The sequence below is a fragment of the Camelus ferus genome, chromosome 30, assembly GCF_009834535.1.
Source record: "Camelus ferus isolate YT-003-E chromosome 30, BCGSAC_Cfer_1.0, whole genome shotgun sequence".
Classification (NCBI taxonomy): Eukaryota; Metazoa; Chordata; class Mammalia; order Artiodactyla; family Camelidae; genus Camelus; species Camelus ferus.
The window spans coordinates 14475821-14496043 of record NC_045725.1 but is presented as its reverse complement, the minus strand read 5'-3'; the positions used below and the strand labels follow the sequence as shown (position 1 = coordinate 14496043).

The following is a 20223-nucleotide window of genomic DNA, read 5'->3' as shown; positions in this document are numbered from 1 at the left end:
AGTGGCCTTTCCATATTGATTCATGGGGAGTTTTATCATATACTAAATTACCATAAGAGTATTTTTTGTTGCTACTGTCCATTTTGATTATTGTTTCATTATCTGAAGTTCCTTTTTTTTCCTTTGGTTTTTTTAAGGTGAAATTTTCAAATGGTAAAGTACACAAATTGTGAGTGCTTAGTAGGATTAGATTTAACAAGTGCATATACAGTGTGTATCAAGATACTCAACATTTCAGTCTCCCAGGAAGTTGATTTTATCCTCTTTCCATCTAAAGGCAACCACTGTTTGAATTTTTTCACTCTTGGTTTGTTTTGCACCTTCTAGAACTTTATGTAAATAGAATCTCTCATGTTCTGCTTCTCTCGGCTGAGTATTTCTGAGATTCTTCCATGTCATGTGTGTCAGTAATCCTTTTTCCAGATTGTTTTGCTTTTCAAGGTCTTTTGCATCTCCATATACATAATTAGATCAGCTTATCAGTTGCTAGAAAATATCTTGCTGAAATCATTTTTGCAATGGAGTTGAAAAAATAGACCAAATATTATTAGGGAATTAGACATCTTAGTATTGAGTTGTTTAATCTTTGAATGTAGTGTATTCCTGTACATACTTAGATTTATTTAATATCTTTCAGCAAGATTTTTAGTTGTTAGTACAAGGGTCTTACACATCTTGCATTAAACCTTTTGTCTAAGTATTTTACGTTTTGACACTATTGTAAATGGAATTTAAATTTTTAATTTTCAAATAGTTTATTGCTATAATAGAAATATAATGGATTTTTATAACCTCCCATTAAATCCTGCAACATTGCTAAATTCACTAATGAGTTGTAGAGTTGCTTCAGATTTTCTGTGTAAACAATGATGCCATTGTTCAGGAAAAGCGGAGTTTTTATTCCAGCTTTATTGAGCTTATTGACATATAACAAATGTAAGTTTAAGGTGTACAATGTGATGATTTGATACATTTTGATATATATTGCAAAATGATTGCCACAATAAAGTTAGTTAACACTTCCATCCCCTCACATAATTACCTTTTTTGCATGTGTGGTGACAAGGTTTTACGGTCTGCTTTCTTGACAGCTTTCAAATATATAATAGAGTACAGGCAAACCTGGGAGATACTGTGGGTTCTGTTCTGGACCTCACAATAAAATAAATGTCATAATAAAGCGAATCACTTGAATTTTTTGGTTTTCCAGTCCATATAAAAGTTACATTTATGCTACACTGTAGTCTGTTAAGTGTGCAGTAGCATTATATCTTTAAAAAAAGAAACAACATGCATACTTTAATTTAAATACATTTTATTGCTAAAAAAAATGCTAGCCATCACCTGAGCCTTCAGTGAGTGGTAATCTTTTCTCTGGTGGAGGGTCTTGCCCCGATATTGATGGCTTCTTCCTGATCAGAGTGATGGTTGCTGAAGGTTGGGGTGGCTGTGGCAATTTCTTAAAACGAGACAGCAGTGCAGTTTGCTGCTTTGATTGACTCTTCCTTTCACCAACTATTTCTCTGTAGCGTGCGGTGCTGTTTGATAGCATTATACTCACAGTAGAACTTCTTTCAAAATTGGAGTGAGTGCTCTCAAGCCCTGCTGCTGCTTTATCAACTCAGTTTATGGAATATTTTAAATCCTTTGTTGTCATTTCACAGTATCTTCACCGGGATTAAGTAGATTCCATCTCGGGAAACCACTTTCTTTGCTCATCGATAAGAAGCAGCTCCTCATCCGTGAAGGTCTTCTCATGACGAGGCAGCAGTTCAGTCACATCTTCAGGCTCCACTTCTGAGTCTAGTTCTCTTGCCGTTTCTGCCACGTCGGCTGTTGGTGCCTCCCCTGGAGTCTTGATCCCCTCCAAGTCATTCCTGAGGGTTGGAATCAGTTTCTTCCATGCTCCTGTTAATGTTGATATTCTGACCTCTTGTGGATCACGAATGTTCTTAATGGCATTTAGAATGATGAATCCTTTCCAGAAAGTTTTCAATTTGTTTTGCCCAGATCATCAGAGGAATCACTATTCATGGCAGCTGTAGCCTTACAGAATGTATTTCCTAAATAATAAGACTTGACAGTCGAAACTACTCCTTGATCGTGGGCTGCAGAATGGATGTTGTGTTAGCAGGCATGAAAACAACATTAATGTCGTTTCACATCATCATTGTTCTTGGGTGACCAGGTGCATTGTCATTGAGCAGTAAAAATTTGCAAGGAGTCTTTTTATCTGAACAGTAGGTCTCAACAGTGGGCTTAAAATATTCAGTAAACCTTGTTGTCAACAGATGTGCTGTCATCCAGGCTTTGTTATTACACTTATAGAGCATAGGCAGAGTTGATTTAGCATAATTTTTAAGGATCCTAGGATTTTTCCAAATGGTCAGTGAGCACTGACTTCAACTTAAAGTCAGCAGCTGCATTCGCCCTTAACAAGAGAGTCAGCCTGTCTCTTAAAGCTTTGAAGCTAGGCATTAACTTCTCTTCTCTGGCTATGAAAGTCCTAGGTAGCATCAAGGCTGTTTCGTCCACCTTGAAAGTCTGTTGTTCCACCTTCATTACTTGTCTTAGCTACATCTTCTGTGTAGCTTGGTGGCCCTTCTACCTCAGCGCTTGCTGCTTCACACCTTGCCCTTTACACACAGAATAGAAGGGAAGAGAAAATTGTCCTGAGTTTGGTCTAGTTTTTTGAGTGATGTAATTTGAAAGCCATTTATGGGAAGAAATTAGCATGTCTAGAAAAATTTAGGCAATTTTCTAACCTCTCCTAAAGAACCAAGTACCTATCCACCAGCTGATTGTCAGGCACTGTTTTTTCACTTCTTTTTAAAATATTCCATGTATACCCAAAGAGGAGTCTATAAATGTCAGTTGATGTGGTTGATAGTATTGTGCAGGTCTTCTATTACATACAGGTTTTGTTTGTTTGTTTTGGTAGGCTAACTGTCCAGAGAGTTACTGAGATTACTCTGATGGCTAATTTGTTCATTTCTTCCTTTCGATCTGTCAGTTTTAACATCTTGTATTTTGAAACTGTATTGTTAAATGCATACAGGATTGTTAATGTCTTCTGATGAATTGACCCTCTTAATGAAACGTCTCTTTTTATCTCTGGCAATATTCTTAGACTTACAGTCTTATTATTTCTGGCACTATGCTTTATTAAACCTACTGCTTGTATGCACTGTGTATTTCCATTCTTGTATTTTCAGCTTACCTATATACTATGTACAAAGTACATGTTTTTGTAGACATTTTGCATCTTGCATTTATTCTGACAAGTCTGCCTCTTGTTGGAGTACCTGGTGTATTTATGTACATGTTATCATTGATAGGTTTGGAATTAGTCTTTTCTTCACATTTTACTCTTTTCAGTTATCTGTTTTTTGTTCTTTTCTCCTTTCTTTCCTTTGGGATTATTTTTTAGTTTTTAATTTTCGTTTTTAGTTATATTTTTAGTTATATCTCTTTGCCCTTGGGGGAGGGGATTTGCTTTCCCCGCGGACAGTGTGCATCTTTGGTTTTGCAATAATGTAGTGGTTTTTAATGCATCCTGTTGCTTCTGCTGCTGCTGTCATATAAATGACATCTCTATACTTTTAAAGTTACAATTTTTTTCTGTAGTTGATCATCCCCTTTTTGTAGAAATTAAGAGAAGAAAAGAATGTTGTCTTTTGTTTATTTACATACCTATACTTCCTAGTTTTCTTAATTTTCCCCCATGATTTAGAGTTTCCATCTGTTGACATTTCCCTTTATCCCGAAGAACTTTTCTTTAGCATTTCTTTGTGCAAAGTCTGCTGGAAATCTCTGATGAGAAATTGTCATTCACATCTTTATGCCTCTGCATGGATGAATTTTTCTGGTTTGGCTGCTGTCAAAGTTAAACAAAGCTGGACTTTGGGTAAAGGTGGTAAAAACAGATTTTATTCAGTAAGCATTGTAGTAGGAAGGAGATCTGAGCTCAGTTCCAACTTGCACAGAGGTAACTGGCAGAATGAGGGGAGTAGCAAGAGGGTAATGAGTGGGGTCTCGAACAGAGTCAGGGAAGTGAAAACTACCCAAAAAGTAGGTAAGAGGCTTGGTCAGTGTCAGTGTGATTAGGCCATCTGTGTCTGCTAACTGGCATTTATCTATCCACAGTTAGACTTCTACCCTCCCTCAGAGGATAGATGAAGACCCTGTGTTTCCTAATGATCGGTTACATTTCAAAGGAATAGTTTTCAGGTCCTTGAGAAAGACCTTGTAGAAGTCACATATACATCTCAAAGAGACAGGAAGGATTTGCAATTTTAAACATTTTAAATGGATGCTCTAAGAAAAGGAGGTCAAGGCCTATGGACGAGTGTTAGCTGGAGCAAATGGTAAATTCTTTTGGCAGTCTTGAGCTTTTCCAGACAGGAACTCAAATGGATCTAGGCCATATCATTGCTAGTAGCCATGCTAGAGTCTGGTCACATCTCTTACTGCAGGGGTTTGGATGGAGTTCTTTGTGCCAAGAATTTTTGTAGTTCTACCAGTTTAAAGATTTTCTTTTCATCTTTTGTTTTTAGCAGTTTGAGAGTGATATGCGATATGCCCAAGTGTGTTTTTGGAGTGTGTGTGTGTGTATTATATATATATATATATATATATATATATATATATATATATATATATATACGCCCTTTTTTGGGTGTTGAAACTGCTTGGTATTCACTGAGTTTCTTGAAAGTATAAGTTCAGTTTGTCACTGAAGTTGAAAATGTTTCAGCCATTATTATTTCAGATATTTTCTTGTCTTTCCATCTTTCTGGATTTGCACATGTTACTGAGACTGTTCATTTTGTTATTCAATCTTTTATTTCAGTTCTTCTGATTGGATACTTTCTGTTGATCCATCTGCAGATTCACTTACTCTTCTGTCTTCTCCAACCATTGGGTTAATTTTTAATGTCTGATTTTGTAATTTTCAGTTCTAGAGTTTTCATTTCATTCGTTTTTATAGTTTCCATTACTCAGCTGAGATTCCCATCTGTTCATTAAGTCCATGAGCATATTTATAATAGTTACTTTAAAATTCTTGCCTGTCAGTGCTCCCTGGGGGTCTGTTTCTGCTGACTGTGTTTTCTTTTGACTCGGGGTAACATTCTCCTATTGCTTTATGTTTAGTTTTTTGTGATTTTTTTTTCAATACTGGATATTTGATTTGGGACCAAACATTGTAGAGACTAAATTCTGTTATCTTCCTCTGAAGGGTGTTGATTTTTATTCTAACAGATAGTTTTGGCTGACCTCTAAGGCCAAACTGCCTCTGCAGAAAGCCACAGCTGAAATCTCAGCTTGTTCTTTCAGATTTTGAAGTGCTGGTTTTCAGCAGTCCTCCAGTCTCCCACATGTATAGTTTAGGGGTCTGGACAGAGTTCATACCCCTATTTAGATGGTTTTTTTTTCCCTTTGTGGCTTCCTTCATTATGGGATTTCCCCCTTCTTTTTTCCAGCCTTTCCGGCAGCCCCCAATCCACTCTCTAATTCTGCAGGTCATTAAAACCACTATTTTCTGCTTAAGGTCTCGTTGCCCTGGGTAGCTTACATTGTGGGGTGCCTTTGGATGCAGAGCCACGTAAATGCAGCTCTCATCCAGTGCAGTTCCCCCTTACAAAGGTTTACTTGCCTTCAATTTGTATCTGTTTTTGGTCTCCTCCTTTGTTATCAAATAGTTCATTTTATTATATTTTCAAATAGTTCATTTTATTATATTTTGTTCAGAGGGTATCATTTTTATCCAGAGGAGGTTTTACCTAATTGAGGCTGCTCTGCAGGCCGAACCTCTCTTCTGTTTTGTTTGTGTATTCTTTTGTTAATTGCATGCTACTTGCGTTATTGAGGATTCATAATGTGTTTCAGGATCTGATAGGGCCAGTCTCTTTGTCAGAATTTTCCTGGTTGGTTGGTTATATTTTGGATAATTTTGTCTGGGTCTTAAAATTTTTTTAATTTTTTATTGAGAGCACATCAAATACATAAATTTGGCCCAACTGATACTGCTCTGATGTTGTGTTCCTCTCTAGGAAGATGTGTTTTCTCTACTCAGTTTACTTTGTGTTCTTTAGTAATAATTAAAATGTTTCTTTGTATAGTTTTGACGCATTTATAATTACATTTATTCTAGATGCTTTGTATATTTTGTGGTAAATTGATTCTTTAAAAAAATTCTAATATAAACAAGGAAAAATTTTACTAGCTAGAACAAATTTAACACTTTAAAATAAAACTTCCAGTTTGTGAGAGAGAAAATAATCAATAGAACTGAGGCTTAAATATACCCTACGATGGCAGTTGGAAAGTAGCTGGGTTAGAGTTGGGATCTAGATCTTTCTGCCTCTAGAGTGCCTGTTTTTAACAACTGATTACTATTTATTGTTCTCTGATTAATCTCAAGGCTTGAATAAAGCACAGCTTAAACTCTTTGTGCCCTCTTACATTATGGTTCTCGTGACAGCTCCAGATTTACTTGAGTGAAATGTTCACTTTAATCTCATAAGAGCCGAATAGCCTCTTTATCTACTCTTGTCAGTCATTTTCCTCAAATCATTTTTAAGGAGAGAAAAGTAAGACCTGTACTGTTCCTTCTGAGGTTTAAATTCAGATTTATGAGATGCTGGAATTTAGTTGATTTTATTGTATTTTAAACTACATGGTGCTATATGTTTCCAGTAGATATTTGATAAATATCTTAAATACAAGAACCATTTATGGCATGGTGTTTTAGTCAGTACACCTTCAGGGAAAATAGAAAAGGTGTGAATTATCTTCCAATTTCTTGACTTTTTCTAACTTATTTTTATAGTCTGAGAAAAGGAGGTTAGTTTTCTGACACCTAAAAATTAAGAGAATCTGTAAAATATCACAAAAAGCTGTTGGAAAATGTCTGAAAATGAAATTTTAAAAAGCCATCCAGTATTGTACTTACTGTAGCCCCCAAAGCGTGGTGTGAAATGTTGCTGGAGCCCAGTGGCTGTGCAGGAGGCCCTGGAGCACTGAATCCCAGCCGCCCACGTGAAGTGTGTCGCCCGCCAGGAAGACCGCACTTCTCACCACGGCCCTTTGAACTGCTGATTGAGTTAGCTCATTAGCAAAGTATACATCTGGAATTTAATCAGTTGTTTAATTTTGTTTTCAGAAGTTGTTTTGAAGTGATGCTTTTGTAGTATGTAAGAAATGGAGTTGAGTTTCAGAAATTATCTTTTGCCTCTAAGTTTATAAGTACAACTTTTGTGACCTGAGACACCTCTGGCAGTCAGAAGTTCCATTCCAGACTGTTTTCTTCCCTTCTCACATGGATGAGAACTTAACTTTGGAATGAAATGATGGCAGGGAAAATAGGCCGACTTATATCTGGGCTGCCCATGTCCTGGAAAGAAATGTGGAAGGGAAATTTTGAGGTCTTTCTGGTCTGTATCTTCCAGTGTATTGATGAGGAAAACTAGATGTAGCAGCTTTGTCGTATTCATACTGTATCTTAAGGATTTAGTGCTTTCACAGGTCTTTAGTCCTCACAGCAATTTCTTAAAATTTTTAAGGTAGTGTGCTATGTTGGAATGACTTCATAATCCATTCTCGTGTCCTTAGAAGTAAGGAGAGCAATAATAATTTTCAGTAAAACTGAATATTCAAGTATCTCAAACAAATATTCTGAAAATCTTAACTGTGGTTGTATGTCTATTTTAATTGGAATTTTTCCTATTTTAAAAATACCAGTTGACATCCGTTTTTAGATAAGCTGTTTAAAAAACTGAATTATAAAATGAAGCACTGTTAGTAAGGCTAATGGTGTAAGTATTAGATCTTTTGTTGTGAGTAGAGGAAATTGGAAAAGTCATAGGTATGATTTCATTAAGCTAGAGAGCGTTGGTGTTCACATTTTAAAAACATAATCATAACTTATCTGGAGTCACATGTTCCATTTTATTGGCTTCCTTCATATAGAAAATATAGAAACCAGTACTAAATGCCTGTGAAAAAGTGAAGCAGTGTATATTTTCTGGGTGAAGGAAGTATTCTGTACATTTTCCATGTTTTACATCATGGTAATTTGAATAACCATGCTTCCATGTTCACATCAATTTTTTGTTTTTCAATTTATGCACAGCACTTGCTCTGAAATTTGGGGACTGAGTACACCAAATACGATAGATCAGTGGGATACAACAGGCCTTTACAGCTTCTCTGAACAAACCAGGTGAATATTCTGCCCTCTGTCGAATCCTAGAGATCTTGTGGGAGGGAGGGTGTTTTGGAAGACCTATAGTGGGTTGCTTAGTATATTTTGCCTAGGATGTTTCCTTAATGTAAAATAAGGCATGGCATTTAAAGTAACTGCTTGCCAGTATTAAAAATATATTAAATGTTTCAGCTGATGTTTTGATCGATGAAATTCTAGTTTTGAATCTTCTTTAAATTATTGCACCCCCTAAAGAATAGGAGCTTTGATGACTATATTCTCATTTTAGTTTGAGGTTAGATTATAATCTGTTGTTGGCCTAATTTTTAAGTAGCTACATAACCAGTTTTTGCTAAATTTCTTGCTATCATCTAAATCTCATCCTTATACTAATAATTACATAGTTATTTACTGAACCCCTTATCACAGTTAATGCTAGGCTAACTCTGTTTTATGTTATCTTTTTTTTAAACCACCTTATTCTCTTTTTTGAGCATATTGGTATTTGTCCATTTCATCTCATCATACTCATCACCATCTGTATTTATGTGTGAGCTACAGAAATATACCTCAGTACTCAAAACAATCACAACTGGGTAATATGTTACATTAGTTTAGTAAGTTACTTTTACATCATTGTTGGATTTATCATTCTTCACACTAGTTCCTTTTTTGATAATTCAGTCACCTGCAGAATTAATGCCCTTTCAAGCCTCCCTGAAAAAGAGTTTGATTCACTAAAGATAGAAGTTGAGTTTTTTTTACTATAACTATATGATACTCTTTAAAAAATCATTTTCCCCAAATGGTTACCCGTCCATTGACACTTGGGTTGTTATGTAGCATGTTTGTAAGAGACATGCTGTGCTGCTGCTTCCTGTTTTATCAGATCCATTAGATAGTACGTTTTTCTTCTTGTCCTCACTGAAACTAACTAAGTGTCCGTCATTCCTTTCTTTATGCTCGTATTGTACTAATTTAGCCCAACTGAGTGTATTTTTTTTTTTTTTTAAGTGCTCACCTTTCTTTTCCCCTTGCTTCCCAATAGGTCTCTTGATGGTCGTCTTCAGGTGTCCCATCGGAAAGGACTGCCGCATGTTATATATTGCCGATTGTGGCGCTGGCCTGATCTTCACAGTCATCATGAACTCAAGGCAATTGAAAATTGTGAATATGCTTTTAATCTTAAAAAGGATGAAGTATGTGTAAACCCTTACCACTACCAGAGGGTTGAGACACCAGGTAGGAATATTAGATTTTTTTTTCCCTCTTGTTTTAAATTAAATGCTTGAACTTAAGTATGTTAGGTACTCCTATACCTAATTGACCTAGGGAAGTTTTTATGTAAAACTCTAATAAATTACCTTAAATTTAGTTTTTTTGGGGTTTTTTTTGGTGGTAATTAAAAGTACTTTAAAAGTTTTTACATATATTATAAAAAAATATCTTAGAGGAAAAGATATGTTAGCTTTTTGGGATAGCGTACTATTTCACATCAAAGTACATACTAGGAAATTCTGATCTCACACATTCACAGTCTGCTTAGAACTGAATGATACTGCTCATTACCTTTCTGCTGCATTAACTGTTTTCAGTCATTTTGCTCTTTGTTTTTTGTTTTGATGTACTTTTATGACATCATTTGGATCTAAGCAGTTTGGTAAAACTCATAGCAAGACTTCAAGTTTACTTAGCTTTATACTTGGAGTTTTCTAAAATACGACAGCTGTATTTTCAAAAAATAACCTTAAATCTGATTTTACAAATGTTTCTGCAACCTTTCCAATGGGAATTTATGAACCTCTATGGTAATATGATATTACCAGGATCACTTTGTCCTCAAAAGTACAAGATAAATTGGGACTTGGAAATTTAGATCCTGGACTTTATGGTGTGTTAAAATCATAATGAGGTTTGTCAATTTCTCAGTAACCAAATAATAGTAAATAGGCAGACCTTAAACTTTAAAAATTAACCAGGCTTTCTTCATTCTTTGTGAAAGCTTTTAATAAAGGCGTACCCCTCCCTGTTTTGCTCTGCCATTAACTTGGATTTCTCTTGCTCTTTTAGTTTTGCCTCCAGTCTTAGTGCCCCGGCACACTGAGATCTTAACAGAACTGCCACCCCTGGATGATTATACCCACTCCATTCCAGAAAACACTAACTTCCCAGCGGGAATTGAGCCACAGAGTAATTATATCCCAGGTATTTTTGTCTTCTGAATTTCCTAAAACTTGAGATAGATACAAATTTTGTTCATAAACATTCAAGTATGGTTTGACTTAAAAAAAAAAAAAAGCTTCTGGATTTTGAATACAAAAATCTGATTTATTGTGTGATTATTTTGTGAAATGTATTAGCCTACCACTTTAAATGTTTTTGTCTGGAGGAGGAATGTTTTCCTTTGTATTTCATTTTCTTTTGTGTTAGCTTTAGTTAAAGCACCATGAGCAGCAGAAGAGATCTAGTAAGTTTGTCTTAAGTTGTTAAAGCTGAGATGCAGAATGTAAGCAAAATAAGTGGTACAAGAACAAAATATTTCTGAAACAGGCGTAACTAAAAATCGACCAAATAATCACTTCTGTACCTCGTTTGATAATGTTTAAGAGACATGTAATGTTTCTGTAGAAGATACAAAATTTTAGTTCTGCAAATACAGCAGTACGTATGTTGTACTGAAAAATCAGAAAGCCTCTATTTTAGTTCTTTTTCATCTGAGCCTCAGTAATGCTGAAAAATAAATGCACTCAACTACATTGTTCTCAAATTCTGCTGTTTTATTATGTGTCCAGTGCTATTCCATGATATGGGAGCTACTCTTAGTTTTCACTATTTGTTAGGAGAGCAACTAATAATTTCTTACTTTTTTGTCTGTTTCCCTTTTTTGATTTTTGGTTTCTTTCGAAGCACAAACTAAAGGTATAATATTAAGATGAGCATTTAGCTACACATTGGATTTTTGTGTCTTTTCTTTTTTTCTCCTTGTGTAGTACTTCTCTGTTCCACTCATGTTTATTTTATACAACTGAAAATAGGTAAATAACTCAGTTTCTAGGATATTAAAAACATTTAATGTGTCTTATCATGGACATAATGCTTGTTTGTTGGAGATAATTTTGAAAAGATAAGGAAAAGAGAGGATTTTTTTTAAAATAGCTAACTTTAAAGTTTGAAAGTGTTTCTAATTATTTTAATTTTTTTTTCTTTTATTACTATTTTATTCCAAAAAGCAGATTTAAATCTGTGAGTTGGGGTGGGGGCATATTTAAGTGTGCGATGTGGAAATTAGTATTATTCAACAATTCTGAGGAAACTGAAGTGTAAGCATATGCTCTTGTAAGACAGCCTACCCAAAAATTCCTTGGAAGGCTGTTAGTCAAAGTGTTCAGTGGCTTTCACTTGTGGAGATGTTTGGGCTTCTTTTCCCTCTCATCTTTATTTGTTTGGATTTGGTTATTTTACATAGCAGAAAATCACAAGTGGATTATTACACCTCTCTGCTTATCTGAACAGTGGGGCTTCAACCCAGCTCCAAGTGACAGCAAAACCTTCGGGTTCACTTTTTATTCCACTGCAAAAGAAATTTTAACATTTCCTCCAAAATGCTAATAGCTTGTTTATTATTTTATAGATAAATAATAATGGAGAAAAGTGGAAAAGGATAAAGTATTTAGAAGTTCGGTGTTTTCTTCCTATTTAGACCTTTGAGATATGGGTGGTTAAACTGGCAAAGCTTAGTAGCTCTTTTTAATTTTATTTACTGTAACCTTTAAAATAGCATATAATGGCATGTTTTATCCTTATTTTTATATTCTTTGTTGTTTGAGTATCTGAAGGGTTTTTTAAATTAGAACTTCATTATTAAAAATTTGGGGGTACTGACACTTAAATGAAAAGCTTTATACTTAAGTTAAAATTTATAGTTAGCTTATTGAAGAGAGGTTGTGAAGAGTTAATGAAGGAGACCTTCAACCCACATCTTCTCTCTCCTCTCCTGATAATTATAAAATTCTTTTAGATACATATATCCACATTGCTTACAACTGTACAGCAATATAAAATGTTAAGACTATTGATAATCATTTAAACTTATTTTTTCTCCTTGAAATTATAATTGGTAGAATTGTATAAATGTTTTTATTTTGCATAAATCTTATTCAGATATTCAGATCCCTCCTGAATATAAACATTTTGTTCACAAACCATATTGGAAATGATACGTTAGAATCTTACATCTTTTCAGGAAGTAGTTTGCCTCAGTTTTGTGTAGTTGTCAGTGAATTTAATTTTCTGCCTCAAGCACTCAGGATTTACTGGTTAGAAATCCCTGGAGCAACACACTTTTTAAGGTAAAATTCAAACAGTCCTGAATTACATTACCATATTTTGCCCTGTTGAACCCCGTATAAGATGTAATGCTGTATTACTTCGTTATCTGAAATCTTGTGTGCGTGTGGTGTGTGTCCTTTAATTATCTCTAAGTACCCATCCATGATGGCCATTAGTTTAAAAAATTATTGTCGATATTAATTTCTTTGAAGCATACTGATTGAGAACTGAGGCATCTTTGAACTTACATTCTTGGCTCTTGCCCCAGGTAATATACATAATAGAATGAGCCAGATATGTAAATAATAGCTATGAAGATATGCCCAGAGAGCTCAGTTGCGTTACAAGTAGGTTTTAAGGATTCACCTGTAAGTTTTGGATCAGAACCTGAATCATAAACCCTCAGTGTCCAATACTGTGTTTTATAATAATGTTATATAACGTTTATATGTGTTACTTGGGATGGTTTGTTGGTTATCTTTGGCACCTGGGAGAACAGGCAATGAGATTAAACTGAAGCTGTGCTTGATTTGCTCTTAACTTTCCTAGAAACGCCACCTCCCGGGTATATCAGTGAAGATGGAGAAACAAGCGATCAACAGTTGAACCAAAGTATGGATACAGGTAAAAAAAACTCAAAATTTCTCAGTAATTAGATACACATTTTTGCCTTGTTTGTAAGATTTATAACCCTTACATTTAGAGAAGTTGGGACACATATCAAAAAAAAGAATCTTTTATCTTGATTTAGTCATATTTGAACCATCAAAGGGAGGACCCTGTTGTCAGTGAAAGATTAACATGCTACTTTGCAGAATAATTAAGTTTTCTCTTATTAAAGTAAATAAAAATTAGAGAACACTCAGTACTTTTTAAGTATTCTTTGCTTCTGTTTAAAGTTTTATGAATACATGTCTGTGAATAAGTGTCTTTGTGATAAAGCTAATTAGCCCAGTAACATTTTCAGAGGAGTTTGGAGATAAGAGATGGGGATCAACTTTTTCGTGCTCCTTTAACTCAGTAGTGAGTTGTGAACTATGGTAGATTGTTTACAGGGAATACCTTGTATATTGTACCTGACCTAATACAATTAATTTCTAATATTTAGCTGTCAAGTTCAAACACAATGAAGAAAAATTTTAACATGTAATAAATATTACACGCATCAAAGCTTTAAAACAGTTGTTATGTAATCAAATGTACATAATTCATAGGAACTGGTAGGTTCCAGTGAAATAGCTGTGATGTCATCGTAGTTATCTGTTTGATCTGTTTCACCCTGGTTGTATCTTAGGGATTGGACACCTTAACATCACAATCTGACAAGTTAGAGCATCCACTTTTCTAAACAGTTTATACTAAAGCATCGTATAGTTATGATAATCTAAGTTATTTTTCAAATGCTGGGGTGGTGGTTGCCTTTACAATAATTCTGCTGTTTGAATTCTTTCATTGTTTAGACTCCAGGTAAAGAAGCTTCTGCTATAGCTAATTATACTTACAGTTTCTCAGAATAGTAGATAACCAAGAAAAGTAGATAATGATCATTGCAAATAACATGCACATCTTAATGCAGATGTCTTACTGCAAATGATACTTGGCTTTCCAAATAGATCTTCCTAACATGCCTATATGTCAAGAACTGTATTCCTGAATCAACCCATGTTCCTTTTTGACCCGTGATGGACAGTTGCTACTGTGACACTTCAAAGTGAATGTCATGAAAGTATGCCCTGATGACATTATTAGTCATCAGAGAAATGCAGATCAAACCCATAATGACATACCACTTCATACCCTCTAGAACGGCTGTAATCAAAAAAGGACAATAACTACTGTTGATGAGGATTAGGAGAAGCTGGAATCTTTATATATTGCTAGTAGAATGTAAAATGGTTCAGTTGCCTTGGAAAATTTTGCTATTCCTCACAGTTAAATATAGAACAACAATATGACCCAGCAATATCACTTCTAGGTATATACCCAAGAAAATTGACAGGATGTCCACACTAAACTTGTACACAAATATTCATGTAAGCATTATTCATAGGGGTCCGAAAGTGGAAACAGCCCAATTGCCCATCAGTTCATTAATGGAGAAATTAAATAAGTTATATCCACGCGTTGGAATATTACTCAGCCATATAAACGCATAAAGTACTGATGCATGCTGCAGCACGGATGGACCTAGACGGCATTGTATTAGGTGAGGGAGGCTGGGCGCACAAGGCCCTAAGGGTTCCAGTTAGTGTATAAATGCCTTTTTGATAATATAGCTGAAACTTGGGAGGAGCAGTAAGATGAATATAATCACTGGTTATGGTAATGGGTCAAGATCCAAAGGGGAGAATAAGCTGAGTCAGCTGAAATGAATTCCGTGTTGTGGAGCTAGCTTTGTACCTAATATTTCTGATTCTGTTTCAGTGGGGAAATGGTACTGTCTTTTTCAAAATGACACATTTAAAATACTCTAATGACAATGACAGTGTGAATATTTGATTTATAAGATGCTAAAAGTTGGTTTAAATACGAGTCTTCTACCCGCTATCTAATTCGTTCTCTTAGTGCCATGGCAAGAATTTTCTGACTGATGCAGGGTCCCAGTTTAGAACAAAATTGATCTCTCTTTAAACTCTGGTGCATACCTTCCCAGAGGGAAGGACATAATTCAATTAATGTGTCAATCCCTGCTGGGATAGAAGGAGTTAATTTTTTTTTTAAGGGTAACCAGAGGCCAGATAAAGCAGAATAAAGAACTATGTGAACAAGTACCTATTATTTTTTGCTTTGCCTTTTCTTTTTTTTAAATAAATTTTCTGATCAAGACTTTATTCTTTAAAGTTTGGGGATATTAGCAATCAGGGTGGACATAACAAGAAATCGGTTTGATTTAGTTCTAAGTTTTTGTCTTGCAAGCCAGTCATTTTGTGTACCCCTAGACAAGGGTTACAAGCCCCACTTAGGAGATGGCTTGTCTAACCAAATGTGTGCCATCAGGAGAGCATGGTCGGACTCTGAGCCAGACTACCTGAGTTTGAATTGTCTGTCTACCATGTATGAGCTAGATGACCTAGGCACATCTCTAAATTAGGGGTAATTATAGTATCCTAACTCATAGGGTTGTTAACAGAGTCAATTTTTGTAAAGCAGTTAAATGTTCTTAACTCATAGCAAATACTGTATGAGTGTATTTAAAGAAAATATAAAAAGATGGATTAACCATTAAGAAAAAGGAAGAAGGTTGATTGCGCAAAGATTAGAAATAAGTTGAGGGATTGAGATCCAGAAGCAGAAGCGGTTCATCTTCATGGTTAGGATCTCCTCAATAAAATAGGGAAGTGAGGATGTTTGTCAAGAATAAAGGGTCAGGTTTGAGAACTTTAGGGTAGTGATCATATTGGCTGTGTCTTCTCTGCATTGTTTTTCAGTTTTTAGCATAGACATACAGCGTATCTGTCATTAGGTGCATTCTTTACTGTTTTAACATTTTTAGTGCTGTGATAAATGTTATTTTCAATTTTATTTTTAATTCTTCCTAGGATGTAGAATAAAATTTGATTTTTGTATATTGATCCTTTTCCTTGCAACTTTGCTAAGGTCACTTTTTGTATATAGTATTCTGTAGATTACTAAGATTTTCTGTATACCTTGTCATCTCTCAAACAAAGACAGTTTTATGTCTTGTTTTTTTAATCTTTCTGCTTTCTATTTTTTTCTATCCTGGCTAAGATTTCCAGTAAACTATTGAATAGAAATACTAAGAAAAGATGGGAGGGTAAGCTCAGTAGTAGAGTGCATGCTTAGCATGCATGAGGTCCTGCGTTCAATCCCTAGTCCCTCTATTAAAATAAATAAACAAACAAACAAACAAACCTAATTACGCCCCTCCCCACAAGAAAATTTTTAAAAAACCAAAGAAATACTAAGAATGGACATTTTTGTATTGTTTTTGTTACAGAGGAAACACATTTAATAATTCCCTGCCATGAGTAAGATGTTAATTATGGATTTTTAATAGATTCTCTTTATGAGACTGAAGATGATCCTTTCTGTTCCTTGTGTTCTGAATGTTTTTAATGAATGGCTGTGGAATTTTATCCAGACTGCATCTGTTAAGAGGATCATACAATTTTACTCCTTTTTGAAGTGAATTCCACTAAGTGATTTTTCTGATAACATACCCACTTTGACTTTATTTGGTTATGATAACTAACACTTTGAAAATATTTATGGGTTTGATTTGCTAATGTTTTTAAAGTGTTTTTACCTCTATGTTTATGAGAGACTTTGGTCTTTAGTTTTCTTGTCATGTTTTTCTGTAGCTTCAATGTCGTAGTAATCGTGGGCTCAAAATACACTGGAAGAGGTTTTCTCCTGTTTTCTACTGTGACTCTGCTGGTTGCTTCTAATAAGTATTTAATGGAGTAAACAGTTTAAAAGATATGAAAAATTGGGCAGTTTCCTCCATTTCTAATAGTGGCTTTGTTTATTTTATCTCAGCTTCAGGAAACAGCAGTGAGTTTTGGTTCATTGTTCTAAATATATTTTGACCTTTCTGAGTTGTACCTGCTGTGACTTGCCAACAGATTTTTCAAACTGAGGAACGAAAAAAGAACATAAGAACTTTGTTATGAAAGGCTGCTGTTTACCAGCTTATTATCACCTCTTCTCTATTTTTGATCATTTGTTTATCTGGGGTTGCCGTTCACCTGTGCTGCCTGGTGTTCTGTGTCGTGGTTACAGCAGTGTGGAGAGGGGAGAGATGCGCACGGGCGTCTGATCTGTCTTACTCTGCGTCTGTGTTAGAGTGGTATTACTGTGTGCTTAAAGCGTGGGAGCTGTAGGTCGTGCTCTTTTAGATAACATTCCCAAAATATGTGGAGAATGATGATGAGAAAACAAAATTTATATACTACAATTACATAATGATTATTTAACAGCAGTTTACAACAAATATGTTTTAAAATTTAGTTGCATGGAGTTGAGTGAAGTAATCTCATTCTTTTTTTCTTGTGTTTGTGTTTCTTCCTTCTTTCTCTAATTTTATGTGTTTGTGCCCCTCCTTATTTGCTTGATTAGATTTACCCACTTTACCTAAAACTGACAAATGAATTAATTTTCTAAGAAAATATAATTTGCTGAAACTGACTCCGGAAAATAGAGCTATCTTAACAGTCAACTTTCATAGAAGGAACAGAGAACTATCTTGAAGTAAACTCTAGAAAATTATTGACTGCAGACGATTTCACACAGGAATTCTAGCAAACTATTAAAGAACATGTTATTCCAATGCTATTTAAACTGTTACAGGGAAGATGTAAAGCTTCCAGCTTGTCTTTATAACATTGCACTTGCAGTGTGCATCTACAGACTAGTATTGCTTGAGATTATTGATGCAGAATTCCTAAATAATTTTATCTTTCTCATCCTCAAAGCAAGCCTCATACTTAATGAACACATACTAGAAGTATTCCCTTTAAGTTAGGAGTAAGACAGGAATTTCCACTGTCACCGCTGTTTTATCAAAATATGACATACCCAAAATGATTGATAAATTAAATCACATTAAAGTTTTTTTAATACTGCTTAATCAAAATTAGGATGAAGCCAGATGACCGAATACTTGTGTCCCATATCATGAAAGGACTAATTATTGCTAAAATACAGAGACCTTTCTATAAGTCAGTGAAAAAAGTGATCAACACCACAATAGAAAATTGAGCAAAGGTAAAGAACAGACTATTCATAGAAAGGAAATAAAATTGAAACAAGTATAAAGCTACTCACTGTCGTTTATAAGAGAGATACAAATTAAAACTATACTTGTTAAGACCTCATTCTCAGTTATCAAAACTAACACATGAGCCTGCCTTCACTGTTCGTGTTGTTACTGGGAATGTAAACTGTAAACTTCTATAGAGGGCAGTTTTGGAAAATCACACACGGACAGCCCTTTGATCTGGCAGTTTCTTTAGAGTCTGTCCTGGTAAGATTGAGAGTATGCAAAATGTGCAAGATTAGGCATTAGAATCTTGGTTCTTAAAGCAAAAAATTGAAAATAACCTGAATATCCATTAATATGGGATCATAATAGACCATAATGTAATGCTATGCAGCTAATAGATAAATGGATGAATTGGTGGATAAATAGATTGATAAGTAAATAAGGAGACACAACATCTCTGATAGAACAAGTAATATAAAAGCACAGTTTAGAAGTGTATTACCACTTGTATATAGGAAATGGGAGGCACAGAACACAGTAATACTTGTTTGTGTGGTTCCTAGAATATTTCTGGAAAGGTACACAAAGAACTGGTAACACCGGATGCCTTTGGGACAGGGTAGCTAGAAGCCAGGACTCTCTTGTGTCTTTTATATACTGACGCTTCCAAAATTAAACTTCCATAAAGCAGTTATGCATGTTGAATTCTTGGCATGTAAATTATCTGTGTATTATTTGTGATCATTGATTACAACCAGATGCAATCAATTTTATTACTATTTGGGGTCAGAAGTTCTAGAAATACTTCCATGGCTATTTTAAAATTGAATCCTTTTGTTTCAGGATCTCCAGCAGAACTGTCTCCTACTACTCTTTCCCCTGTTAATCATAGTTTGGGTAAGTTGCAGATACTTTTCCCTACTGTGTTTATATTATATTACTTATTTAATTAAGTGTCTTTTCTTGTAATTATTTTCCATATCTATGAGAAAGAGATCTCAGTGAATAATCCAATGATTGTTCTAATTAGTGCTTTTTTGACACTGATGATGCGCCTCAGTATTACTAAAGCTCTTTTCTCCTGGCACATATGAATGTAGAAATTAATCATTTTATTCATGGAAATCATATTCTTTATTCATGGAAAATTTATGGCCTACATGGCTAGATTTTTAAGGTTATGTTCATTTTATGAAACATTTAAAAATAGTAATTGCAATTATTAATTGCTATAATAACAATTATTACTATGAAGTGTGTATAAATATACATGTATATATCATTATCACAAATATGTGCATGTGATGTGGGAGATGTGTGTGTGTGTGTACACTTGTGTCTATACCTTCTGTAGTTTATTCTTGGCCTTTATTTTAACCTGCTATTTCACAGTTTCTCTTCAGTTTCTACACATTCAGAATTTATACAGAATTGTCATTTTTTTCATGATATTCCTTATAATGCATTTTAATCAAAATTATAGAACTTAAATACATGTGATCCTCATTTTCCTCTGGAATATGTGGATTCTTTTGATTAATATTCTATTTCTACTTGCATACTATATGTTTTATAACTTTCTGTTTCTTGTGTATGTGGTTTTTTTCTGTTTTTGTAACTAGGGTAGCTCAGTGAGAATCTCATGTTAAAACAGACAAATATCAAAAATATGTTAATTTTGTATCCTATTACGCAGAATCTTTTTTCTTGTGGCTTTTGACTCATTAATCCTTGCATCAACTTTATTCCACTTTATCCTGCCCCAAGTTACCTTTATAATGCAAACTGATTGACTTTACCTGTGGTGCAACTGAGGGAAAACTGCTAGTAGAACAAGTGATCCACCGTAAAGGCTAAAAATGATGTTGGGAGGTTTGGATGACTTAACGAGATGGGGGAAATTTGAGAAATTGGAAATCTGGTATGATCTTTGGAATCTGGAGCTGGTGATGTAGACGTGAAG

The 20223-nt window shown here is 34.7% G+C and overlaps 1 protein-coding gene across 5 annotated transcripts in view; it reads left to right on the top strand.

The window, feature by feature from the left end:
* Positions 1-20223, top strand: part of SMAD2 (SMAD family member 2) — a 72681-nt gene that overhangs the window by 37326 nt on the left and 15132 nt on the right. For all 5 annotated transcript variants that reach the window (XM_032470497.1, XM_032470495.1, XM_032470496.1 and 2 more), the window contains 5 exons: positions 8135-8224; positions 9255-9448; positions 10277-10411; positions 13085-13159; positions 19104-19157. In XM_032470497.1, the coding sequence (XP_032326388.1) occupies positions 8135-8224; positions 9255-9448; positions 10277-10411; positions 13085-13159; positions 19104-19157 (548 nt within the window). The remainder of the gene's footprint in view (positions 1-8134; positions 8225-9254; positions 9449-10276; positions 10412-13084; positions 13160-19103; positions 19158-20223) is intronic.